Here is a 27,317-nt window from a genome sequence, read left to right as displayed (position 1 = left end):
GCCCAGAGAAGAACGAGATGCGCCTGCCACATTTCACTCGAGCCACATCACGGCAGTCACTCTGGAGTGTTTACAGATCCATTGTTTCCGAGGGCGGGTTACTGGGATGGGACTCGGTATTGGACATTTATGAACCGATGATTGGAAATTCAGGTACAAAAAGAAGAAGAAACATTCATCAGACATTTCTGAACACCGGTGAAGGCCCCGTCTGAGCTGTGGGCATGTTATAGACCAAGTGAAGGACAGGCCTTGTGTACCTGGAGCCTCCAGGCCGCTGGGTCCACGTCACTTAAACATATGTAGAAAGTGGATGGGGGCTGTCCCTCCCAGAAAGAAGGCACAAGCACTACATCCAGAAAAATATCAGGTCAAACAGGCTGCAGTGACAAGGGACGACCCTGATGTCACAAGAAACAAAGGAATGTGGAGTCAGATGTGTTCTCGTTCGAGACCCAGGAGAAGAGCTTCTGTGAACAGTTGACAGAAGTAACTCAAAGGGGAGTATTCCAGAGCTCTGTTTTTTCAAACCACTGGATTTCACCCAAAGTGGTGAGATTCCTTCAGTGCAAAGTGTTATCAGAAACGGTTACTACAGTACTTCACCGACAGCAGTCAGCATAGGAGGTTCCACAGACAACTGGATCTTTTGGCAACAAAGAGGCCCCCGTGAATTTCCTCAGCAAGAACATCACCTTTCCTCAGCCAGCCTCCTGCAGAGCAGTGTTACTGACGGGAACGCGCTAGAGGGAGGGTGGCAGTGGGATCATGGATGGGTGGGTGGGTACATGAACGGAGGATGGATGGATGGATGGAAGGAAGGAAGGGTTGGGTGGATGGATGGATAAAGAGATTTTAATGGAGGTAGTCATTCTGGAGATTTGGGGGGATTTTAAAGACTATTTCATAGGAATAAAATTAAATTTATGACCAGAAAAGAATTTGTTTTCTGGGGGAATATATGACACACAGTAAATTCTTGCTAACCATGGGTATTAGACATATAAAATTGTGAATTCTACATTTTGAGTGATTATAAAATCACAATTGTTCCACTTTTCTCAGAACCACATTTAGATGAAACTTTAAAGAACTTACCATTTGAATATAATGTACGTCTAGGTGTTTTAGAAACAAACTGTTTGTGATAAATTCCAAAATTCATTTAGTCATTCTAGTATTTCTTTACTGAGTGCCTAGTACGTGTCAGAAAGACACTAGGTAAGAGGCACTCCCACTGTGGTTACACTCTGGTTTTTCATTCTACCCAATAGTGTGCCAATAGTGTAAAAGTAAACCAACACTCAGGAATGGAACAGAGTGGTGTTCACGAGCTCGCTCGGGTGTGCGTGGTGACAGAAATGGTGCCTCCTCAAAGGCTTCCAGCACGTGCGTCAGCTGGAAACTCCTGGTGCTGAGCACACAGATTCAGGACCCACTCAGTGTGAGAATCAAAGCAGAAATCCCCTTTACCACATTCACAGAAGAACACGTGCTGTGTGCACAAGTGAGCTCAATATTCAAGCTTTTGGATTCATGCTCAGCTTCATTTAGTGTATTTCTAGGAGCTGTGTTCACACCGCCTTTGGCAAAGCAAAGCGACTGAAAACACCGGCACCCAGAGTGGTTCACCTCATGCTGAAATGCCGAGACGCCACTAGAGGGAAGAAACCTAAACAGACAGTTTCACTCACACTTTGAAAATGTATCTCCAAGGGTGTGCAAGAATCAAATAATAGGGAATAATAAAATGAGTAACTTGCTGTGTTTATAACAGTCATAAAGAAAAAAGCATTAGAAAGTAAAACAGGTGTGTTCACTACACACAAACATCCCTAAAGTTTGGGCTTCTCTGCTGGATGGTATCGCACGCACGTGCAGTGAACCCTGTGACCTGACTGACGTCTGGGCACTCACACCTTTGCTGGGTTTGTTTCTTAGTGAAGAGCACACTGACTTAGGAGTCCTGTCACGGGCGGATGGGATTGGCAAGAAGCAAGATCAAAACTACGCCTTTATCCTAAGTGCTGGCCTTGTTTATCTGCATATGGACAAAGTATTTGTGAGTACTTCCAGTTCTTCTCCAAAGCATCAACTGAATGGACTGCCTTTTGAAAATGAGCCATTTTTAGGCTGTCAAGGAGTTTGCTCTGCGTCACGTCTTTGAAGGAAGGAATCAGGAAGTCAGGTTTCAGGTCTTCACTTCATCTTTCTGGACCTCCCTCCCTCACTTCGAAACTTTGACTTGTTTTATCTCCCAAGTCCTAAAAGTGAGTCCAGCACCTTGCCTTCATACTTTGAGAGACTCAACCCGTTTCAGGAAAATGCCACATCGCAGTGAGGAAAGTGGCTAGTGTGCCCATGTGGGCACACAGGGCAACTTGCCAGCAGGTGCTGCTGATGTGCTATAAATGGCTGTTGACATGGAGACCAGATGTCATGGACAATCCTGCAGCATTAGGAAGCAATGGGTGGGGACGGAGCTGTGTGTGATCACATCTGTAGACTCTATTTAAAAACCAACCTAAACAGTGATTGCATTGGAAGAATTTAGAGATAATACGGACGAACGAAATAGATTGCATTTAGTTTAGGAATGCAGACATTCCCGCATTACAAACATCGTCATAAACAGTGTTCTACACACTGGAAGGGCTGCTTCCTGGAGGGTGACAGCTAACCAGGGTGTGTATACCATCCCTTCCAGGGGACACAGCCCTGTGACAAAGGCCAGTGGGAACTTACGGTTCCATGTACACTCTCGGGACATAGTTCATACTTATGATGTCGGCTGGGGAGATGTAGGGACTGATTACTTAGCTCCAAGAGTCTGTGGGCTGCAGGTTCCACAGAGCTGACGACATCAGGCCCAGGACACACACCCAGGTGTTCATTCACTCTTTCTGGGTCATCACGTTGCCTGTTTCCTTCGTGGTGCTATGCCCATGTTCAGCTACAGCTACACTAGAAGACCTGTGTTCTCATCCCCCTTTCTGAGTCATCTAGAAAACCCAAATAGTGGAACAGCAGCCACCAAGAGCTCGGGGGGGCTCCTTGTCAAGGAAGGGGCCACCGGTCAGCGGAGATTCTACCGTCTTGGCTTGTGCACTGGAGCCACGCACTGCCTCCCTGTGTGTGGCATTCAGAGTTTGAACCCACCTACTTGGCCAGCGACCCTTTGTAGTCCAATAGAATTTTACGGCAGCAGCTGGACAAATGGTCAAACTGGTGGGCTTCTGCAAACGGATATATTCTGAAAGTTTGTGTATAAACCAAGTTTGTGTGAGACTCTCAACGTTCCATTGGAGGCAGTCTTGTGATGAAATACTTGATAAAGCAAATAACCCTTTGATATTGTCAGTAATCATCCTGGGGTTTCAGGTTCATTCCGTAATTCTGTATTTTAGGTTTGCCTAAAGAGTATCCATACACATGAAGCCATTTCGGGGCATTAATTTTTAAATCTATGCCGTACTCTTGCAGTTGCATGGCTTTTTCCTGTCCATAACTGTAGCTGAACAGCCGTCGTGGGTCTGAGGTTAAACACTGATGCAGACGGGTCTGTCACTTCCTGAGTGACTCCCGAGGCCCTGCAGGGAGGGGAGGCCTTCCAGGTCACCTCCGGGCCAGGTCCGCGTCACTCAGAGGCCCTGCCTGACGGAGCCTCAGGTGGGAGGGTTCCTGCTGCTTTAAGGCAGAAAGCCCACAGCACTGCCCAGAGCTCTTTGGTTTAGTGATAAGAATAGTAGCACATCAATTTTTTTCATTTTATTCCCTGATGACACTGGCATTTGTTCATCAAACTTCAATAGCACTTGATTTAAAAGCCCTGAAATGACTGTGACTTCCCGAGTGATGGAACTCTTCCTTGAATGTGTCTGGTTGATGGATCAGGGCAGATATGTGTCAGCAGAGACCTGTGATGTCTCAGTGCTTCCGAATGTGAGGGTCACAAAGAAATAAATGATTGCTTACAGTTCGATGTGGTTTTTTCCAAGTTATTTGTTCCATAAATTAATAGCTGGAAATGACTTCTCAATTGAGTGAGAAAATGCATGAATGGAGTGAGCCATAAATTTTAGTTGTGAAAATAAATAAAACATCAAATATCAATCACATAACATGTTAGTTAGAGACTGTAGAGTATTAATAAATAACCAGAGTTCTAAGTAATTTTGAATGTTAGGTTTTGCTAAAAGTTATTTCAGCAAGAATAGTTCATATTCTCGAGACCTCTTCATCCCAACATCCAAATGAAATGACCGTGTGTTTAGTGCCAAGGTAATTTGAAATCCCATCAGCCCTAAGCATTACTTTATAGAAGTGTGCTAGCAGTCACAGCTGTCCCACTGCAGGGACAGTGAGGAATCTGATGGCAGTGAGCAGGAGCCTGAAGAAGCCGGGGACCTGATTAAAACTTACTTCTTCCAGACTCAGCCTAATTTCTGCCAAGTTCTGGTTATGAGTCTTTTGCTAATTTGCATGGCTGGCTTAATTAATCAATTAAATGTTGGTTTCGGCTGTGTCTAGACAAAGTCAAAACAATCAACAGGATCGACAAATTCAGTATGAAAAAACAGCAGCCAATTTCATGAAAAAATGAAATTAGTTTTTTGTCAACATCTAAACAAAACTGATTTGATTGACTGAATTTTTCGATTTTCAGACAATTGTTTTGGCTCTTGTAGAATCCATTGTTTCCCAACTTTTTCCAGCCTGAGACACACCTCCAAATTTGCTGGGTCTCACTCGTCCCAAGGAAAAAAGATGCTGAACCACCTGTCAGTTGTATCCTCGCCCAGTGCAGCCATGCGTGTCTCCATGTGCCTGGGCACGAATAGGGCCTCACCGTGGGAAGAAGCAGCCTCCTTTTCCCGACCACCTTCTCGTTTATTTCTTCGTGTCCACACAGGCGGTCCTGGGAAACGCCAGGCTTCGTACTGCTTCCTATTGTCGGAGAACCAGTGTCTCAAAGGTCTGGTTGGGAAACAGTGGGATAGAAACAGCCTTATTCCAACAGAGTTATTAGTCCTCGAGGTCCCAAGGAAATACAAATGCACCTTTCTCATAGTATTGCAAGATGTAAAAACAAAATATATAAGTCATGCTTTGAATCACACTCCGAAGACGTGAATTATGTTTTAAAAAGCTAACTATAACATTTGGCAAATAGTAGTACCCTCTTTCTGCCTTTAAGAATAAACAGATTCTTAAAGACAGCACTTCTAACGCATAATTCCAAATAAGACTCCAAAATCTGCCCAGAAATTGTTTGGAAACCTGGAGAAATCAAAGTGCCTACATTTGGGTCCAAACTCTGGAAGTCAAGTAGGATTCCATTCGCAGTTTCATTTGCCAAATGTCGGTACATTGGTCCAACTCTGTCATCCTGTGCCAAGTTTCCTTCTGCTGCCCGTGTGTGTGCGCTCTGTTAGGCTTCCGAGTCTGTCTGTGGCCAGGGCTGGACTGCAGGGGCTCCTGGAGGCATGTGAGCAGGTTGAAGGGGGCTCCTTGCATTTGGTCCCCCAAGCACAGCCGCCCTCCGTCCGGCATTGCCCCGTGTGTTATTGCATCTTTCTGGACCTGCACACGTGGTAACTTTCCACATTTCTAACCGTATTTTCCCTGGGGCTTAGGAATGACAGTCTTTGGGAAACAGGGCCATGCATGCCTTTTTGCTGTTTTCCTAATCTTGTAAAATGTTGTTAATTTTGCATAGCCACTTAAAATTGGTTCTCACTTCAGTCTTCCTTTTTCTTTCTAAATAAAGCCTGAGAATTTGCTTTTAGCTAGCAAGTCCAAGGGAGCGGCCGTGAAACTGGCAGACTTCGGCTTGGCCATTGAAGTTCAAGGGGATCAGCAGGCGTGGTTTGGTGAGTAAGGCCTGGCCTCCCGCCGCGCCGTCACGTCCCGCCCATGTCCGGGCAGAGGAAACGGAAAGGTTCATTCTAGCAGCTTGACCAGTTTGAAGGTGTCGGGCTTTCATCAGCACTTAATTTTACTGACATTAAAGGGCCTAGAATCGAGAAATAATTTAAGGGAGAATATTATAGGAGAGCAAGGACATGCAGACTTTTTTCTTAAAGGATGGGTGAGAAAGTGGATCCTGTACTCACATCTGCTAAGACCTTTGCAGTATTCAGAGTTCGTGTTATATTCGTGAGGAAGTTGTGATGCTGAAAGCTACTCCGTGCATAGCAGGGACTCAGGAAGCACTTGCAGATGTATCACTTATCTTTCTGGTTGATGTACACAGATGCATCTGAGGGGTTTCGTGTTCATTATCTCCTTTCTCCAAAGTGCCCGTTTCCTCTCTCAAATTTTGATAATTTTTAAATTTCTGTGTGATGAGATGTGTTTCCTTACAACTAAGGAAGAAGTTAACTCTAAACAAATTTAAATCATAGTATTTCTATCCAGGCTTATGCACTGTTTCCACGTTTAGCCTGATAAGTTATTTCACGCGTTGACTTCCTTCTGCCTCTGTTTCCTCCATTTTCTAGTATTAAGCCCATTTCTCCTGTAGTGTTTTATAATATAACCTCTCTGCAGCCTCCGTCTCATTTCTTTTCTGACTTTCTGTGTATTGAGGTTTGATAAAACTTTTAAAAGGCTTCACTTCTCACTGCTTTTCCCTGAACAACGGGAAGCAGAGAACTCAAAAGGTGCCTGCTTTTGGTTTACATGCAGACGCCTCTGTGTCCCTAACTACACACCTCCTAACACCTGCCAGAGCTTCCAGCATGCACCTCGTCCGGAATCTGCCCAGCGGGTAATGGGGTGATGGCTGGCAGCTCCAATCTCCCGTGCCAGCAGCCTAGGTTACAACCCTATTTGATGCCACCCATCCTGGGACCTGACTGTGACCCTCCCCGAGGTCAATAGCACCTTTTCCCCTAGGTCTCTCCTTACCCAGCAGATGCATTTAACACCTCGAGACTTGGCATCTGGTTTGCCATGTGTTGACATCTGAATAAGTTTGATCTTGTTAACTGCAAAGCAAAGGAGGTGGAACTAGACCTCTCTGAATCTGAGCTGCAAAGACCTCTTGTGTCCTGGGTAAGAGTGTGGTTGACACAGATAAAGAATACGTGAGGACAGGAAGCAGTGGGGTTGTCCCCAGGGTGGGACAGACGTGAGGCTCAGACGGCAGGTCCTGCTCAGATGGCAGGTGCTGGCTCTGTGGCCTCGGCGACCACCGGCCGCGAGTGTGGGGCACCGGCTGGCGTGCGTGGGTGTTCTGCCTCTGGGGCCTGCCGATGAGGGCGTAACACTGCCGCCTCCCTCCTGGGTGAACGAGGGTTTGTGCCCTGGCAGGCAAGGAGATGAGGGCACCAGAGGAAGGCTTGGCTCACGCAGAAACCTGCTAGTGCTGAAGATAAGGTTGGCGCGGCGGGAAGGGCGCCTGGGTCCTTCGGAAGTGTTCGGCTTTTTGAAGTTCCAGGGATGTGACGGTTTTGCATGAGAGGGACGAAACTGGTTTCTGTTACGTAATGCCGAACTGGGCGGCAGTGTGGCGGATGCTTCAGGACCCCTAGCCTGTGGGTCAGAAGCCGGTTAGGCTGAGGCAGTGTTCACGTTCCGCGTGAGGGTGGCTGGAACTCAGGAGGACACGGGAGCAAGTCCCAGGCAGTGTGCAGGCAGGCAGATTCTCCGAACCCGTGGCCCAGAGGTTGGGATCTGTGTAGAACAAAGCAGGACCTCGCTTCATGAGACTTGGGGTGTGAGGCAGGATGCCAAAAGGGGGACATAGGCTCAAGGCTGGACTGCCACACCTGGGTCCAGAATGAGTGTCAGGACAGGACGGGGGGCCTTACGACCAGAGCTGAGGCTGAACTTGACACCAGCCACACGCTGGATGCGTCCGAGCGTGTGGGCTCTGAGCGCCTGTCCCCTGCCGGCCCAGCTCGGTGCTCATGTCCTCTAAGCCTGCAGGCTGTTGGGACATTCTGCTCTTTGAATAGAGTCCCTGGCTTCTGCCCCTTAGGCAACCACGTGCCTCGTTCGCAGGGCGCACCGTGAGAACTGTTCAGTGAGTTTTGAAAACCATCTCGGTGTGAAGCATGGTGTCACAGTTCTTTGTCACAGTGGCAGCCGCCGAGTGACTCAGTGAGTAGAAGAGTGGATGGCAGGCTTGTGAAAGCAAGAACATCCAAATAAAACCCCTGCCTTTCCAGTGGTGCTGATTCATCTCTTAGAGCAGGCTGGTCCCAAGAAGCGGTGACACGTCGGCAGGCGGCCCATCCCCCGTGCGGCAAGATGCTGTGAGCAGCTGCACGCTCGCTCAGGGACGTAGGACAGTCATGGCTTTCAGCAGGTGCCGTTTAAGTTCTGAGACAAGTCAGCACTTCTCAAGTGTAGAAAAACATCGTTTGTAAGTTTAAGGGAACCCACGGGTCTGCCCGAGTTCGAGTGACTGCTCGCGGGAGGGGAAGCCGGCGTGTGAGCCGCTGCGTTTCTCTGGGCTCCGCCATCTGGCTCAGGAGGAGAGGCGTGTTTTAGTGTGAATGACTTGTTTTGATACTTACTCAGAATTATCTGCCATCATAGTCTCATTTTTTGACTCATTAATTTTATCTTTTAAAATGTAACATCAGTGTCAGCGGGGGCGGGCTTTTTATTTTAATAAGAAAAATGGAACTCTTTCTTTATTACGTATAATTACGCCGGAGCTTCAGGCTTTTAAATAATTTTATTTTAATGAAATAAGAAGCAATTACAAATAAAACAATAAAACTGTACTAGGCATTATAGAAGCTTCCTATTGGGTTTGATTTTTTTTTTTTAATTCTCATTTTCAAGTCCAAATATTTGTTCTTCCCACGTTCCTTCTTCTTCCTTCCTGGCCCCAATCTATTTGAACACGCGCCAGGAATGCACATGGTGGTGACAGCATGTGTCACTAGACTTGGTAAGGTGGCTGGAGCGTTGACCCAGGAGCCATGTGCGCGCAGCCCATGGTCCCTGGGGACTGGGAATGAATTCTGTGTGCAGGGCGTTTCTAGTTTCCATTGCTGCTGGGAGAGAGGATAACTCCCACAATGCTGTTTCACGGAAGACTTGTTTTGTCGCTTGGTAGCAGGTCCTTGTAAACAATAGTAAGGTTTTTTTAATGGCAACATGTTGCATTGGCTACAGTAAGTGATTCTGTTTTCTCTGGGCTCTGGCGCCCCTGTTGGTTTTTGGAGGGAGAGCCGGCGGCTGCCCCTGAAGGAGGCCGGCTCCGTCATTCCTCGCGGGCAGCATGTATCGTGATAACCTGGATTCTTAGGAGTTTCTTCGGCCTCGGTATCCCTGACTCCAGGAGAGCTCGGGCACGCGTGCCGATTGTTAACCAGCCTGGGTTTAGACGCGTGCTCGTGCCCCCGCCCCACCCCCCGGCTGCTGAAATGCAGCTGAATGGGAGGGAACGTGCTGTGTTCTCCGAGCGTTTGCATCATCTCCGGAAGACGTTCCTAATGACTTACATTAAAACGGCGCTGTCATCCTTACTGCACAGACTGACTTCCCCTCTCTTCCATTGGGTGAAATATCATTACCAATGTATTCCACTAAGCCATTTTAGACCTACACTAACGTGCCAGTTCTACACGGCAGAGCACAGATTGTACCCACAAAGGGGTGGAAATTCATAGTGGGAAGGACTGCTGAGAACTGGTCAGCCGAGAAGGTCACTGAGAGGGATTATTTAGGGCCTTCCTCTGTTCGAGAAAAATTGGGGGGCTTCGGGAACAGAAAAGGTAACATCAAGGGTGGGATGAGAAGTCTGTTCTCAAGACCTTGAAGAGATCCATCAGGTCAGGGCTCAGAGGGGACGGAAAGGAAAGGGGTCGGGTGAGGGAAGGGACGTGCAGGTCCGGGCCCCGTCTTTGACCTGGACTCTGGCAAGGTGTCTGCCTGGGCTCCCCGTGTGTGTCTCCACTGGTGGGCTGCGGAGAGAGCAGGGTTCCTCACCAGTCATGGCTGGGCCTCCCTCCTGGGACGATGCCTGCCACCGTCCTGAGATGCAGGCACTCCCACACAGCACCGCGCCAAGCAGATGCTTCTGCAGGTGAAGTCGGGGGTGGCGCGTAAGTGCCAGCAAGCAGGTCCTTTGTGGGGCCCCTCTCACTGCCCACGCCGTCCTCCTACAGCACAGAGGGTAGGAAGTAATGAAAATGGGGGCTCTGAAATCTGTGCGTCCTCTTCTAAGGTGTTTCATTGAGAGAAGTTACATGCCATTATATATAAGCTTGGTTTCATACCTCTTTGCACATCATTTGTACTTAGTAAGTATAATCTGACATAGAGATGGGGAAAGCGGCTTTCTTGGGGACTTTACATCCCGGTAAATATATACCATGCTTCACACTGATTTGTGGTTTGCAGGAATTCCTGATTATATACCCCTGTAAAGAAAATCTTTCCAGTTTTTATGTGTGCCTTTCAACAAAACTTCCAAATGAAAACGGTTATTTTTTGGTATGTTCTAAGTAAATATTTTACTTGAAAACTATTATTTTCAGGAATAGGGAGAGCGATTTTACTCCAGATTCGAGCTGTAGATTTGTTGTTATTGAAGCATGTCTTACTGGGGTCTGCGTGACCTGTGATGTCAGACTGTGCCAGCCACTGTCACCTACTCCGTGTCCTCCCGACAGTCAAGCTGCTCAGTAGTGAGCCGTCTGGGTGCTGCTGGCAAGGACACACGGACCATGCATGAGGACAGTGAGCCTCTGACGTGTTCTGGGCGGCTCTGTTTTCCTGGTGAGGCCTCATACACGCTCAGCCTCGTTCCGCAACCATCACAGACCTCCTTACTTTCAAGATGATTTACTGGAAAGGTGCTTTAAGCTTGTTCTGAAGACCTGTGTTTTGGGTCCTTTATTTTATAAGTGCATACTTCTCATAATAAAGTCATGCAGGTATCATAACAACTGCCATCTTTTGCAAGGTCCTAAGGCTGCCTTGCTTTGTCCTCATCTCCCTGCCCCTGAGGCAGTGAGGTCTGTGGGTGGGGCCTGTGAACTGAGCCAACAAAAGACGATTGACAGGAGGAAAGCACACTCGTTTTATGTGGTGTCTATACTTTAATTTTTATGGGCAGAGAGAGGCCTTTCTAGAAAAGAAATGAGGATCCAAAGGAAGACTAGACCAGGACCTGATGTCCCATTTTAACCCAGTGATGAATGGAGAGGGCTTTGGGAGGGGAGCGCTGAGTCCGGGGAAGTGCCCTGGGGACTCAGGGACGGTGGGGGAGGCGTCATTGCACTGGGTGTGTCCCCTCCGCCCAGCATCCACTCTGTCCCAGTGACAAGGCGGGCTCCCCTCCTGCTGGGGGGGAATGGAGGGGGGCAGGGTCTCACAGGAAACGTATGCTCTGCTTTGGGGTACAAAGGGCTCCCGAGGGTCCTTCCTGCACCTGCTGTGTCTCAGGTGCCTTCGGCCCACATGCCTTGGTGGCGCATTGGGTGGGGCGTCCCCGTCCCCTACACACAGGCGATGGGAAGGACGGCTACAGGAGGCCTGACGTGCGCCCGACAGCAGTACCAGGGGCTGGTCTGCTGTCCGAAAGCTCAGGGACTGATGTCTAAGCTAGGGAGCGGACAGATCAGTGTCCGTCGCTGCTGCCGTAAAGCAGCCTCCATTGTGTCCGCCTCCGAGAGCCTGTCCTGTGTGGGCAAACGTCTCAGACGGAGCAGCGCAGACAGGGGGCTCTCCCTGCGTCTGCCCGTCCGCGGCGTCCTGGCACGAGCCCTGACTCACACTCTCTGTCTTCCCTAGGTTTCGCCGGCACACCTGGGTACCTCTCTCCAGAAGTCTTACGTAAAGACCCTTATGGAAAGCCAGTGGACATGTGGGCGTGTGGTAAGGCACCATGTTTTCCTGCAGATTTCCTAGGGAGCCGCAGTTGTTAGTTTAAAGCAGCGTCCTTTCCGTTTGAAGCTGCTGTGACATAGAGTGGTGTCACTTCTCAAACAAGGTGACACCAAGGCCACCTGGAGGGAGGAAAGGGCACCGACTCCTGTCTGAACTAGCAGGTCTGCCTCTCCCACAAGTTCCCAGGAGGCCAATGCTGCTGGTCCTGGCAGCACGTCCCCAGGCCCCTGTCTGTGATGCTGGCCCGTCCTAGTCCAAGCCGCCCGCACACAGGTGTGTTTGCGCAGAGCGCTCAGCAGGGCACATGCGGGAAACGGTGCCCCTTGGAAAGGAATGAACCTGTCCTTCCTCTGGAGCCTGGACGTAGGCTGTTACACAGCTCTGCCCCAGTCCGTGCCCTGTCCTCTCAGGGCTGTGTGCCCAGCCTCCCACAGCTTCTGTGACGGACGGGCTCCTAGTGGCTGACGCGTGCTTCAGAAAGGGCCCCTGCAGGATGCTCTGGAATGTTCCCTCCTGGGCTGTGGGCACAGACCTGTCCTCCAGGCGCCTGACGGTGTCACTGCGTCCAGGCCAGACTACACGGCCCCCGCGCTCCACACGAGCTCCGTGGCCTTGGCTGTCTGTCAGCACGCCTGGAAGGACTTGATAAAAAAAACTTTGATTCTGAAACTAACTTTAGGTTTGGTTTTGTTTAAAAGCATGAATAAACTCTCTGCTTTGTAGAAAGAGATTATCCCACGCTACACTTGTCAGCGTTATCCCGTTACCTGTAGCAGCCTGGTGTTGGGCCTCAAACTGGGTGCAGCTGGGGCTCCCCGGCCTGGACAGCAGGTCTGAGAAGAGCCCCGATCTGCAGCGACCTCCGGGTTCAGGGGGCCTCTGGCACCCGCTGGCCCCACCCCTTCCTCTCCGAGTTGGTGTCTTTACCTGTAGAACAGGAATGTGTTACCCTCCTGGAACGGCATGAGGGTCGGATGAGGGTACGCTTTCAATGAAGACATCTCATAGCTCGTCAAGCAATTTCAATGCAGACAGCTATTACCCAAAAGGTCGGTGTTCCACTTAATTAAAGGGTGAGATCTTAGGTGTGCTCCAAGCTCTGTCTTTGACCTGCCTCCCTGAGAATATCCTCTAAGCGTGAACTCTAAAATGCCTTTGGGTTACAACATTGCCACAAAATGTCCCTGTTCAAATCTAAATGTTAACGGCGGGTAACTCCAATATTTTCCTGCGGTAAGTCTGCCCCTGTCACATCTCTTTCTGCTGACGACTTTTAGAGCAGTGGAGCCTGCGGCTCCCCAAGGACAGTCGGGGTGTGGCTGGACAGTGGCTGTCACTTGAGGGTGACCTGCCCGGGGCCTGCAGGGTCTCCTCCTCTCCCCCTGCTTTGTCCTCCTTTCCTTCCTGTTTTCCCTCCCCCTGGTCCCGTCTGCTCCACGTGCAGAGCCCTCAGCCAGCCTCCACTCGTCCTGCGTGACACGCCAGTCTCCGTACCTCAGCCTCCTCTTTCAAAATGGAGACGACGAGGGTCCGCGCCTCCTGCGAGGGCCGAGAGGAGTGGTTAATACAAGTGTTGGTTATTGTTACTGTTACTATTATAACAGAAACCTAGTGAAGTGTCTAGGCCGCTGACACACAGCACAGCCCTAGAGGAGCCAGACAACACGCCTCCGTAGGTATCAGCATCAGGCCGGCCGGCCAGCATGCTCTGCTTCCGTGTCCACGGTTTGGTTCTTCCTTGTGTGCCTTTTATTCTGCACAAGGTGATGCTGTGGACCAGGTCGCAGCTCCTGAACCCTACGTCAGTCCTTCAGGTCCTTTAAAGAAATCATTTGTTTGGTTCTGGCATTGAAAACACTTTTTCACCGTGCATAAATTTATTCATGATAAGAATATCGGATCCTTTAAAAAGAACCCCCTTCCTCCCCCCCAAAAAAGTAACCCTGATATTTTTACTAGGATTTTTTACTGGTTTGGGGCATAATCAGAGGTGACCTTCCCCAGAAACGCCTACAGGGACCCTTAGCTGTGGGGGCTCTGAGCTGAGTCCAGGCAGCTGCATTTTAATAACTATGACATGTTATCAGGGTTTAGGCTCCCCACACAGACTGTGCTCGATTTTAATGCTACTTTGGTAAATTTCAGCCCACTTGTCTTCTGGATTTTCTGTTTGAGTGCATTTCCATAATACAGTTTGCTAACCTTTTTAAATACCAGCTATCCTGTAATAATGGGTCTCACATCCATGAAGTGTGAGATAGCTTATAGGGCAGGAGCTCTAACTCTTTCTTGACTGGAATAGGGGCAAAAGGTTGGAAGAAAAATGTTGTTTTCCTCCCTGTTGTCTGAGAATGTGACTCTCAAAACCTGTTAGTAAATATTGGATGGATGGATGGATGGATGGATGGATGGATGATGGAAGGCTGGATGGATGGATGCTGAATAGTGGATATGAGGTGGATGGATGGATGATGGATGGTGGATGGATGGACGGACGGGTGAGTACGTATTGTATGTACACATGAGAACATATGTGCACACATACATACACACAACACAGATCTCATGAGTGACTTTCTGGAGACTTAGAGCCAGCAGGTGTCTCACGGATTTCAACACACTTTGCCAGGGACAGAGCCACCGTTAACTTCGCTCCGTTTCATCCTTTCCTCTGCTTTCTTCACACAGTTTCCTACAAACAGCCACACCCCTTGTGACAAGCCCCGCCCATTAGCGCGCACACCGTGTTTGCTGCCGGCTCCCATTCTCTCCAGAGATTGCGGCATCGTCTAATTGTGCCTAGAAATGCACTTGGGGGGTCACACACCAACTACAAAAATGGTTTGGACAGGCTAATACCACACATTTGGGGAAATGGGCACCACTGCCCACAAGCAGAAGCATCGTAATAGCTTCTTCTGCCTTTCGTTACATATCTGGGTCACCGCTGTGTGTGGGACATGGTTTTACCATTTTGCTATGTGTCACCTCACTCAGGTGACCTGAAAGGCCCCTTCGTCGCCCAATTATAAGACCCACAGAGTGATGCACAGCCTGTGTGGGGCGTGTCTGAGGGACACAGCCGTCCCTCACAGGCGCTCTTGCTGATTGTGTGACTCCGCCTCTTCAAGGCTAGAGGTCAGGTAGTGGACAGGAAATGACGCGCCCAGGTGACAAGGAACGCAGAGGAGCCATGGAGCAGGATGGCAGCCCGGCTTCTCTGTGAGCTGAGCTGTGAGCACTCCTCACAGAATGTTCTTTGTCTTCCAGCAGTTGACACAGAGAGTGAAGGATGACATTGGAACAATGGCTAAAAGGAGCCTTACGTGATTTTATTAGAAATAGGCCGTTTTCTGTACACAGAAACTTCAGATACTTACCGCCACTGCCTTGCTTTTTAACTCACAGAAAATAGTGTGACCTGTTCTCGGTCTTTGAAAGCAACTCATCCATTACTGAAAAGTAAATAATAGACATTACCGAAGCGAGAACATAGCCTGTGTTCTGCCGTTAGCAACAGTAAATTGGTTTTGATGGCTTTCTTGTACGTATAGCTGTTTCCGTAATTCCCTAATGGGGTGGGCAAATGCTGTTTATAGATGTCACTGAGTCACTGGCTTTTAACAGGACTTCCTTCTGCATCCTGGCTTAAAAAATAATAAATGTGAGCCTCTAAACATAGCCACCACACAGAGACACACACAAACACACGCGCACGCGCTCACACACACACAAACACGTACATGCACACACACGTGCATCCACCTTACTACTTCTCTACCTGAATTAGATATTGCTCAGAACAGTTACGAGTGACATAACTTAGGACTGTCACAGAATACCATGACGTTTCTGGAACCTTGGAGTATTATGGGACAAACATTTCTTCTTTCCCTGCACGGTCACTTCAGGTGCAGCATTTGTGTTTCTGGGCCTGCGCCTTTCATGGTTCAGCTGGCCTAAGTAAGCACGAGTGCTTTGTAGCAAAGCCTTTCCCATTTTGAAGCCTGAAGCCTCCTGCACAGCTTGTTTCTGTTAGTCGTCCTGTGATGGCGTGTCCTGGGCCCACCGCAGGCGTGCTCCTGGGTGGCATGCTGTGCATCACCCTTTGTGACCTGTGTCTGCAGCCGTCTTCCAGCCCTGGAGCGGAGTGTTACCCCAGGCGGTCTCCCGCTGCCCTCTGACTCAGGACCTAGATACACTGTCACATCTCCTGAGATCCAGCATCTGTGGTTTCCCTAACTTCATGGTTTTCACATTGTGGATTCTGGGCCACACTCCTCATAGTGACTGGCTTATCAAAAATGCCACTTTCCGAATGCCCCCAGAGAACCATTGCGTATGGGTCTCAGGTGTGTGCTTCCACGGTCGTGCCAGGTGACAGGGGCCACAGTGTTGAGCGCTTGACGCTGCTGGTTGCTGGTCACTGAGGGCAGTGGGTTTTGGGTCTTCTCAGCGTAGCGCAGGCTGCAGGTGCGCGGCCACAGACGTCTTGGCCAGATGGTGGGAGCTTTGCTCTGGGGGCACCGACGTTTATCATGTATTTCATAACCTATCATCAGAAGATCTCTTTAAAAACGATCAGTTTCTGGGCTTCTTTAAAGTGATCAGAAGAAGGAATAAGAAGACGCTTCTGCCGAGATGTAGCAGCTGCACCTGTCAGACGGGTGGTCGTGTCACACCCACTGGAACATCCAGCCTGCCTGGGTCGGAGGGCGGGCACGGGCGCCCCTCCTACACATGCGGCCGTGTCCGGCCTCTGAAAACTCGCTCCTGCCATGTGTGTCCTCCCCGCCGCGGCCCGCGTCGCCGTGTCAGCTGAGCGTCCCTGCTGCAGTGTGTGCGGCATGTTTTGGCCTGTGGTTCTGCGATAGCATCAAAGCGCCAGGCTTCCGCTCCTCCACTGAAGGGTCCTTTCCGGCCCCGCACCCTCGCAGCCTACCCTCTGCACGTCGAGCTTCTGGCTGCCATCCAGTTTCGCAGCACCGTTCCCTCATCTCGCCTGTCACAAGAATAGCCTTCAAGCTGTTTTAATCATTAGCCTGACGGCAGCTCCAATCATTTTTCTAACTGTAGCTTTTACTAAAGGTCCTCGGTACTGTAGTTCTTCTAACCAGGGATTACTGCCTCTTGCCTCTTATAACCCAACGTCCCTCACGTCTCCCCGCACAGGTATGTACTTACATCATGAAAACTAGTTTTAGCTTCCATTATTAAAGGTTGTGTGAAACTGTGTCAAGTAGTCTTTTGATGTTTTGTTCTGGAAAACCTGAAACTTAGCGAAGTGGAGACTAGCCCCGTCATCCTGCACCAGGTGGATTTAGTCAAGTGCAAAGATCTCATCAGCACATCAGTGAATAGTCTAATATGCATCACTTTCAATAGCGATAGTTTAAAATAGTTGTGATGATAATTGCTTAAAGTCCCCGTATCCAGTAATTTTTGCAGTTTGCTTTCTCATCTCGCAGTTCTGTCCTCAGCTCGGTCTCCAGCGTCTCCGCACGTGTAGGTTCCCCATCCTCAGTCTCTGTCTCTCTCCTCATTCTGCCCTGTCTTGGTTGGGGACACCGTGGTCCCACAGCCGCTGCACAGAGTCACACCACGCTGTGAGGGAGGCGCATTCAGAGACCACACAGGAAGAGGCAGGGCACCCACGGCTGTCTTGTCACATCATGGAAGGAAAGGAACTATGAAAGGCCACCGAGTTTGTATGAACGGGCTCGGGAGCCAATGTGATGCGGTTTCTGCTGGTTAGAAGTGGGACGATTAGAGGATCACTCAGAAAACTACAGTAATGGACTTCAACACTTCAAACGCATAAATGCACGGCGTTGCAATGGCGTCAAAACACAGCAGAAACCCTGTCCTTTGGGGACCCTGGGAACCAACGCATTGTTTTGAAAACTGGCTAATAAGGGGGGAAAATCAATGTCTCCACCTTCCTACATGAACTGCACCTCAGGGTAAGCAAGTAGTCGATGAAGTAAGTTATTGTTGAAGAAGGTCTAAGAGGTTTAGAACACAGTTCCCAGCCCTGCTGAGGTGCCTGGCAGTGACCTCCAGAGGTCAGCATCTCCGCTGTGAGCCTTTCTTCACTTTCCAGCAGCCTAACTCCCTGTGCTTCTTGGAAAAGTGTCCAGAATCAGTGCCGTCGGCTGCCATTTCAAAGCCCATTCTCTTCACCCGTAACTGAGGGCCGGGCCCCACGCCGCGGACACGCACTCCCCGCCATTATCACTAGCTGCGTCTGTGACACCAGGCAGTACAACGGGTTCAAGATAAGTGAAGTCTCTAACAGTGAAAAATGGAAAAATACTTTCGTGTTGTGAAAATGAGGTACCCGTACAATGCGATTTTCTCCATGGTCTTTTTTATTTTTTATTTTTTTAACCTCCACTGTGACGAAGTCACTGTCAGTCTTGATTTGAAGGCCTTCTTGGGTTGTTATTGAGGATTGTTGTTTGAAACACTTACTCTGGTGTGTGTCAGACGGCTGTAAAAGGCTAGGGGGTTAAACCACCACTTAGAAGCCGTTTCAGCTGCAACGGTGGCTCGTATGAAGACGTCAGGACAATGACGATGCTGGAGCAGCGCTAGTTCTCCCTAAAAAGAAGAGGTGAGGGGAGCCGGAGATGTGCTCTGCTCAGGGAGCCTCAGGGACCTTGCCCGGGGTCCTCGCTGAAGGGAAAGCCAGCAGGAGAGGCCAGAGCGGACCGACCTCCCGGAAACCGAGCTGGAAAAGAAACTGACGACCTGCGCAGGGCAAAGGAGTTCTTCAAAAGTAGGGGACAGGCATGTGATGACAGGAGGACAGCAGATACAATTGTGCAGTGAGTTAAAGCCTGTGGCGACAGATTGTTAGTCAAAGTTGAAGCAGATCCTTACTGCGAATAGTTACATACTGCTGACATGATATCGGGTTGTTACAGCTGAGTGTTTGTTTCCTTGAGTTTCGTGTGCAGTTCTGTCTCCTCTAACGTGTTCTGTACTGTCACTGGTCTCGTTGTTTTATTGACAAGCTCTGTTTTTGAAGCGTAAGCTCACTGAAGGGAGAAGGACTTTCACCCCTTCCCTGCTGTCCATGCCCCCAGAGCCCTGGCTGCTCAGAGCATAAACGTACGGCCCAGGCACCGTCTCTCAACAGCTGTCAGGATTCAAAGCACAACGACTAACAGGAAATAAATAACACGTGTTCAGTTTTAAATGTCAACCTACTAATGACTAATATCACATAGGATCTGAATAGACAGGTGTGCCGGGGTGTCACCTGTGGGAAGAGTTTAGGGAAAGGAGGCCGAAGAATGTGTGGCCTGGAACGGCAGGTGTCACCGACATTACCTGAGTTCTTAGCTCCCCCCAGCCCCACCCCACAGGGCTTCGGAGTGGATGGCACATGCCGTCCGGGTTTCCCAGGCCAGTCGCCTCTCCTGGGACGTGTGTGGCTTAGTGCCCTGCTCTCTGCATGACAACCTGTGTTGTGCTTGTCCTTGCAGGTGTCATTCTCTACATCCTGTTGGTGGGGTACCCGCCCTTCTGGGATGAGGACCAGCACAGACTCTACCAGCAGATCAAGGCCGGAGCCTATGACGTATGTGACATTTGCTGCTGTGCTGGGGTTTGCTGTCTGTGTGCTGACCAAGAACCACATGTCCTCATTGCTGGCTTAGCCATAGTTTTCAGCAGTTTCCTGTATTATCTGCCTCTCACTTAGGGAAAGGGAGGCAGACACTCAGAAATGCAGTACGTGCGGTCTGTCTGTATATCCTTCCGGCTCACTGTCTGCTACGACTGAAAGGAAAGGAGCAGCATGTCTAAGGAAAGGCCTCGTTTGTCCAAACGTTTGGGTCTTAGTGCATGTTAACACATGTGACAAGTAAAAGATTGTCACTTGAGAGGTGACGACTAAGCGATGAGGAGCTTAGTGACACTCCCAAATGCCTACCACATAGTTTTCAATTGTGGACCAACGGCACCTGGCAGTGCCCTCCTGTCAGATAGAGTGTCGTTCCGTGTGTCAGTTTTGACTTTTTCGTGTGTTTTTTACCTAACGGGCTTCTTTGCAATGTTCATTTGAAGAAGGAGTTTCACAATTGAAAAATTATTTGAAATTGTAATCCCAATACATTTTATTACAATTAGAATATTTGAAAGTAGGCTTACACACACACACACACACCACACAACACACACACACACGAATTAAGTCCTGAGTCTGAAGAGTGAGTCCTTGTCTATTTTCTCTTCAGGGATGAACTTTGCACCCGTCGGTAGAATTTCTCTCCTTTGGCAAATGTTGCCGTAAACACAATCTAACCCCCTCCCTTGGCCCCACCTCGCTCCGCCCTCCGGAAGTCAGTGTGCAGGGTCTGGAGACCCTGCCCGGGTGTTTCTGAGGGCTGACGAAGGCCACATTGGGTCCACCTTCTGTGCACAAGTTCAAAGCTTGATGTCGAGTTGAGAGGGATTAATGTAAAAGGGACTTACATTCTGTCAAGTCTCAGGAACTCCCCAGTGCCTTCTGTTAGAATGTTCTATTTAGGGGGAGGTGTGTATCACAGGAGTTTAAAATGTGTATTGTTTAAGAAAACTTAGGATGAAGAGCTTTATTATAAAGTTATAAGGTACAATTGGATTTTAATACAAGTTCTGAGAGTCAATTACCTTCAAGAACTTCGCTTGGTGACATTTGTAATGAAGTATATTTTTTTTAGAAATAGTATTACAAGGGAAACTGTGTGTCGTGAACTGCATCTATATTAGTACCATGTATGCTAGAAAAGGAATTCTTTTTGGTGGTTTTCTGACACCAGTGTTTAATGGTACCCTTATTACAACCATCTCTGTGTATATAACTAAAATATATTTAAAGAAGTAGAAAAAAATGTGCATGATTCACCATGCAGAGTAGAGTAACCCTTTGAGGTGTAAATGCAGCCAGGCTGAGGCTCCTTGTCCCTGCAGCAGCCCTGGTAGCCCCGGGAGGGTGCAGGAGGGAGCCGTCTTCTTGTCTCTGCCGTTACTGCTAGGCAGTGTGGACGAGGTGCGGTACTTCTCGGAACTGGCATGACGCACGAGGATACCTGTGGCAACTTCTCAGCTTTATGGATCGCTGCAAATAATTACGGGGGAAAATGGGATAACTTTCAATTTCAGATCAAAGCATAGATGCTTTGAGAGGACGAGAAGATTCTTAAGTTTGTTTTCTGACTTGTAAAGTATATTCACTAGACGGACTATGCAAGCAATTTAGTACATAGGCACCTCCTTTATCAGTTCTCTTCTTATTGTATGTACATGTATGCATGGGGACGTACCTGTCTACCCTCATTTTATCTCAGTGAAGTTGATGTCATACAGAAAGTACATTTATGAAGGAAATTCACTACTTAAGGAATGATTCATATATTTGGTTATTCCCTGTTGCTGAGTGTGTCTATTTTGTAAATGCTTTATAAATTATATTTTTGAAGTTTCCGTCACCAGAGTGGGACACAGTGACTTCCTGAAGCCAAAGATCCTCATCAACAAAATGCTCACTATCAACCCTGCGAAGCGCATCACAGCCTCTGAAGCTCTGAAACACCCATGGATCTGTGTAGGTGTCACTTGCCAAAGGCCCAGGCACAAGCGTGAAAAAACGGACTCGCCTTTAAAATTTCTGTCATGCATTTAAAATAACCTTTGCAGAAAAAGATTAAGTGAAGAATGAGTGAGTGAGTGTTGAGTCCAGGTGTTTAACAAGGTTAATTTCATAATCGTTGAAAACACCTGTCGGGGAGCAAAATCTGATGGAACACAGATTGCTGAATAAATATTGCCTACAGTAACACAAGGAATGAGTGTCCACCTACCAACTATTGTAATACGCATGCACAGAAAGTTAAGAAAATGATGCCTAGACCAAGTATTTCCCAGGAGAAAGGATCCAACAAAGCTCACTATTTATCATTCGGCAGCTTTGGAAGCTGGGAGGAAGTTTAGTTGCAGGAAAGAAGGGCCACGGAGACTGAGTGTCCCGGACATGTGCTAAGAAAATAGTGTGAGCTTAGGGGGAATGTAGAGATCTCAGTAAATTTCTAGGGGTGAGGGTCAAGTGTTAAGGCGGTAAGTAAACCAAAGACAGTTCAGTAGAAACCCGATTAAAGACATATTGTCACAAAGATCATTGGGGGAATTACCTATATTACCTGTGTGACTGGTGCATCTTAGTCACAAACAGCTCTGGCAAAGTCAGTCTTTCATCTTTAGGGAACTTTTCAGTTGGACACTTGCAAGTTCATCGTGTGGGTACAGGCACCGGTCATAAGACTGGAAGAACTTGAGGATACTGTTAAGCGTAATATGTCTTAAACCCCCAGTTAAGCCTCTCTTTCTCCTCTGCCAGCAACGGTCCACGGTGGCCTCCATGATGCATAGACAGGAGACGGTCGACTGCTTGAAGAAGTTCAACGCCAGGAGAAAGCTGAAGGTGAGCCATGGGGCACTTCTGTGGGGGTCGGCTTGGCAGAGTGAGAAGTGAGATGGTGTCCTGCAAAGGCTCTTCAGAGCCTAGACTCAGCTGTCCACTCCTGGGCCCTGGGGACGTGGGGTGGCACTAGAAGAAGAGCTGGGTGGGGGCAGCTGTGGCCCTCCCGTCGGTGGGAGCTGCTGGGTACGGGCCACCATCACGAGGGGCTGCTGCTCTCAGGAAACCAAAGCCCAGACCGCGGGTGAGGCCGGGAGGTCTGTGGCGCAGGACCGTGTGTCCGGTCAGGCAGCGCGACCTCTGCTTGTTCTTCTGTCTCTCGCAGGGTGCCATCTTGACAACCATGCTGGCCACCAGGAACTTCTCAGGTACGTGTGTTAAGGCCCCTGCTCCCTGTCTTCTGTTCCCTCTTTGGAACTGAGGATAATTAAGAAGGAGAACAGCACTGTTGTTTTGTTCAGGTGTGGCGTGGACTCGGCCACGTGGGAGCGGCAGGCTGCTCACTGACGTGGCGGGCGTCAGGCAGGTGACTGGCCGCCTCTCGGCAGGGCCACCCGCGGGCTCCCACGCGTGGCACACATGCTCCCGTCCTGGGCTCAGCATCCCCAGGCCAGAATTATAACTGATATTTCATAAAGCAATAATGATGAAGACATTTTTCATCTCATTCTCATTGGGAATCCCAATAAGCACAATTTTTAAAGGCCATCATTGAGGGACCCACTTCTCTTAGGCCAGAGTTCTCTCAAAAGTGCAGTAGTGTCTAGACTGTAAAAACATTTACAGTGTTCAAAGGGGTTGAAACCCGGTTCCCAGACAAACTACCCCCCAGTGCAGTGACACTGCAGGGCGAGAACAGTGCCGCACACGACTCTGTGCTAGAAATAAGTTTTAAATAATGGCCGAGGGAGGCTGACCCATGCATTTACTGTAGGAATGACTCTCCAGAAGGGACATAAGTACGTACCATTTCCAGAAGTTATCTGAGTTGTGGGCCCTTTTCGGCAGCTGGTCTCAGAGGACCGCTTTCCAGGTCGGGTTGGTAGACGTCAGTCAGCCCCACGCACGGACGACTGAGGCAGCCCCTCAGCTGCTCTTGGCAGCCTGCATCTGGCTGTTGAGACCCAGAACAGTTGTTCCACGATGGTGCCCAGAATGCGGCCATTTTTCTTTGCCTGCTGTCCCCATGAGAGTAACCTGCTGCATCCGGTTATCCAGCAACTTCTCGTTCTTTCTTCCTGCCTCCTGCTTGGCCTGCTGTTGTAGTGACGCCACGTGATGGTGCAAACCGTTATCAACACTCTGAAACCCCTGAAACCACTGATCGTTTACAGTGTATGAAAGGGTCCCCTCTGTCCCCACTGCACTCAGTTATACACAAGGTGAAACCGTAAGTGGCTTTCCCACCGCTGCCACCGCACTGTCAGAAGACGGTGACAGCCCCGTGAGTGACGCTACAATGAGGGATGGTGTTATGAGCTGCTCGGTGTAGTGAGACCTGTTAGCGCTTTGTTGAGTTACCTGTTTTACAAACAGTTGATGGATACAGTTGACATTTATATGGGTGACTCAACTTCATCTCATCAAAGAGTAACTAATAGGCACTATATCGAATAAACTAGTATTTCCCCAATAATGAGCCCCAATAATGAGCGACTCACTGAAAGGTAGGATGGTTTACATAGTATATATTGTTAATGAGAAACTAACTTGAAAAAATATCCAGAATAAAAGTTGTGTTTCCTGAAGGTCTTAAATATATTGGCATAAATTGGGCCTTTTTAAAACGTGTGTGTGGAAGCTTTTTTTTTTACCTCATTATCCTTTCAGCATCGTATAAACTAAAAACTTAGGACTAATAGGTAAATTTATGTTGTTTCTGAAATGTCTTAGCACGAAAGGCAGTTTCTGTAAGTTCATCTCGTCACAGCCGACCAAGCAGCTTTAGAGCCCATTACATCTTGTACTTGAAATCGCCTCCAGTGCTGAGTGTTTCACTCGTTGTTTCATTGCCAAACACACTCTTTAATCTGTCCGTAAGTTTTTGGGTATAGAGCTGTTTTTATTTCTTCTTTTCTCCCCTCTATGGAGTGTATTCCCATGAGGTAAGATGGATGGAAATTGAAAGGGCCGTTCCCACCTCTGGCCCAGGCCCTGCCCCGATCCACGGTCCCCTCCACGCGACGGCAAGGCCTGGGTTCCGAGCTTACCCTCACCTGGTCACTGCCGCAGGACTCGCTTCCGGTTGCTTCTTAGCTCGAGGCAAATAGTATTGCAGCCAAGGCAACTATTTCTTACAGTCTCAGTTACCAGTAAATTATTAGCTTTGATGCTAAGGACTGAATAAAATTAACATTTTTGCATCTTTTAAATAAATTTAAAGTTATACCAAGTGCTGTCAAAATAATGCCCAAATCCAGGGAGTTAACGTGTCCAGGCTGTTCTGCAGCGAGGCATTTTCACGTCAGACACCAGATCCTGTTCTGCTGTACATAAATGATGACAGGGGTGGCTCAAGGGAGGTGTGCTCCCCCCCACCCTGCCCGCAGCGTCCTCCACGGGGAGTCCTGGTCGGCTCTGAACTGTGAACCCATGTGTGCCCATTCAGCAGTGCACGTTGCAAGGACACCTCCACCCTTCAGTGCATTCAAGTTCAGCAGGGGTTGGTCAGAGCCCCCAGGAAAGGGGCCTTGCATATAGGACATTGCCCTGTGGGGATTCTCTGATTCAGCTAAAGATTTCATTTTGCTTTACATTGTGTATGCCTCAAATGTGTCGTTTTTAAGTTTTCAGTGTAAAGGCTTTCTTCTCACAGGCTTTGTATTCTGATTTTGAAGTATGGAAGAAGGCATAGTGCCTTTTTTTAAAGGTCATATGCCAAGCATTTAAAAAATTTGCTCTAGGTCAATAATACAGCATTTCATTTTAAATACAGTTGTTAATATTTTTTTGTAAGAAATGAAGTGGTCTGATTTCAAAACTATGTATTGAAACAAAGATGTTATTTAGCTGAGCAAATTTTCACAAATCAGTGTTAGACCTCTAGAAAGAGGGCTTAGGCGGCAGAACTGCCGAGGCCACCATAGTCATGTGGCCGCACACGTAACACAGTCTGGAAGCTGGTGTCTGGAGGCTGAAAGAACTTTCTGGATCACAAAGGCACCATCCACTTAAACTTCCAGGATCCTTTCCACAGCCAACAGGGAAATTAAGTCCAGTAACATAACTGGCAGTGTTCGATGGTATGCAATGAGCTCAGTGAGAATCGAATTTGATGTGGCAGAACCAAAGAAAGTGATTCTGCATTTCCGTGTCCTGTGAGCTCAGCTCACCTTGACCTTGAGGCTTGGCGGGTGGGGGTGTAACCCAGCGAACCTGTCTTGCTGTCTGGCCGCAGCCTTCTGGCATCGCTCACTGAAACGATCTCACTCTCATTTTGCAGCAGCCAAGAGTTTGCTGAAGAAACCAGATGGAGTAAAGGTAAGCTGAGCAGTGTCCTGAACCATTTCTGACTTCAGATGCTGGATAACTTTTACATGTGAAATATAACACGTAAGCTTTTGCAGCTTGTTTTTTATAGTTCCTGTAAAGAATGCAAGTTGAAGTATAAAGTAACACACAAAGATCACTAATATTTATGCCAAGAAAAGCTGTATTTTTCTGTGTTATTACACATTAAATAATCATGACAAAATGGTACTTTTATGTGGAGTTGCTATGGAAACTTAGCCGCCGGGCCTGGAAAGTGGCTGGATGTCCCTGTGAGGGCAGTTATGACGGTCTTAGTGGTCCCTGGGCTGCTTCCATCGAGAAGTATCGAGACGTACTCGAGGTGAATGTTCTGAACAAATGTGAGAAAAGCTTTCAGAAAAAAGGCAATAGCAGGGTATTTTGACTTCCTTAGATTTCTAAACAAAGTAAAACAGCTGATTTCCTGTTGATTGCGTTTTGTTTCATGGCGATTTCCTAGGCTGTGCAGTGCTACCCCCTGCGCGAGCTCGATAGTTCCAGCTACAATAATCCGATTACGTGCATCACGTTGGCCATCTTTCCAGACTTGCCTGATGTCTTGTTTCTTTAACGCCTTTTCCTTCCCAGTGGCAGGTGCAGACGTGCCTCGTGAGCACTTGCGCATTCTTGGGAATTAGTTAGTATTCTGACACTTTGAACTTGACCCAAAGTCCGGTGGCCAGTTCGTTTTGAAAATATAATGTAGAAGATCATTTGTCATGCGTGTCTATGCCCGTCACTTCCTCCCCACCAGTGTGTGTGTCTTGGGAGCTTCCAGAGCTGGGGTTACGTGCACAGTGCCTTTCCTCAGCCTCTGACGTCCCCTTCCTTCTGCAGAGCGCACTCGATGTAAACTTCAGCAATCAGTTGATTCTGCCTTTTTCTCAGTTAACATCGGTGGAAAGGTGATAGTTTAGTTTTTCCAAATGTTTTATTCTCCTGTTTTTCTGTACCATTCAGCGATGCCCAACGCACCGTTCCTATGGAGATAGTTAGTGTCACTACTATCCATATATAGAAATTTCCTCAACGTTTTCCTTTTAGTCAACTTACAGTATCTCTTTAAAGACAAAATTATTCTGTTCTCCGTGCTCTGATTCCTAAAAATCCAACCGGTCGTATTTTTTTCTTTCCTTTCTCTTTGACTGGTCAATTCAGAAAAGGAAGTCCAGTTCGAGTGTTCAGATGATGGTGAGAACCTCTGCCTGCCAGATTTCTCTTGGGAAAATTCACAGCTAGGGACCCACGGCCTTATTTACCTAAGTTAGTTACATGGGGAAAGTGTAACACTCTTACTGGCCAGGGCTGATTAGCCAAAAAAACACAGTGTCCACATTCACATAATACTGTCTTTCCTTCAAATGGAGGTTTCTAAATTTGTAAAAGTTCACACCTTCATATGCTAGTACAGGATCTCTTATGAGGACAGAGTTCCATTTCCTCTTGAAACTACAGAGACCGTGACATAATGAATGTCTGTTCA

General features: G+C 48.3%; 1 protein-coding gene across 1 annotated transcript in view; it reads left to right on the top strand.

Moving 5' to 3' along the window:
* CAMK2D (calcium/calmodulin dependent protein kinase II delta) overlaps positions 1-27,317 on the top strand; it is a 200,977-nt gene that overhangs the window by 143,775 nt on the left and 29,885 nt on the right. The window contains 8 exon segments of the mRNA XM_033134709.1: positions 5,771-5,873; positions 11,764-11,847; positions 19,353-19,447; positions 21,330-21,362; positions 21,365-21,454; positions 22,244-22,327; positions 22,650-22,692; positions 25,767-25,804. Coding sequence (XP_032990600.1) covers positions 5,771-5,873; positions 11,764-11,847; positions 19,353-19,447; positions 21,330-21,362; positions 21,365-21,454; positions 22,244-22,327; positions 22,650-22,692; positions 25,767-25,804 — 570 coding nt within the window.

The sequence above is a fragment of the Rhinolophus ferrumequinum genome, chromosome 18, assembly GCF_004115265.2.
Source record: "Rhinolophus ferrumequinum isolate MPI-CBG mRhiFer1 chromosome 18, mRhiFer1_v1.p, whole genome shotgun sequence".
NCBI classification, from domain to species: Eukaryota; Metazoa; Chordata; class Mammalia; order Chiroptera; family Rhinolophidae; genus Rhinolophus; species Rhinolophus ferrumequinum.
The sequence above is the reverse complement of the archived record's forward strand: the minus strand, read 5'-3'. Positions and strand labels throughout refer to the sequence as shown.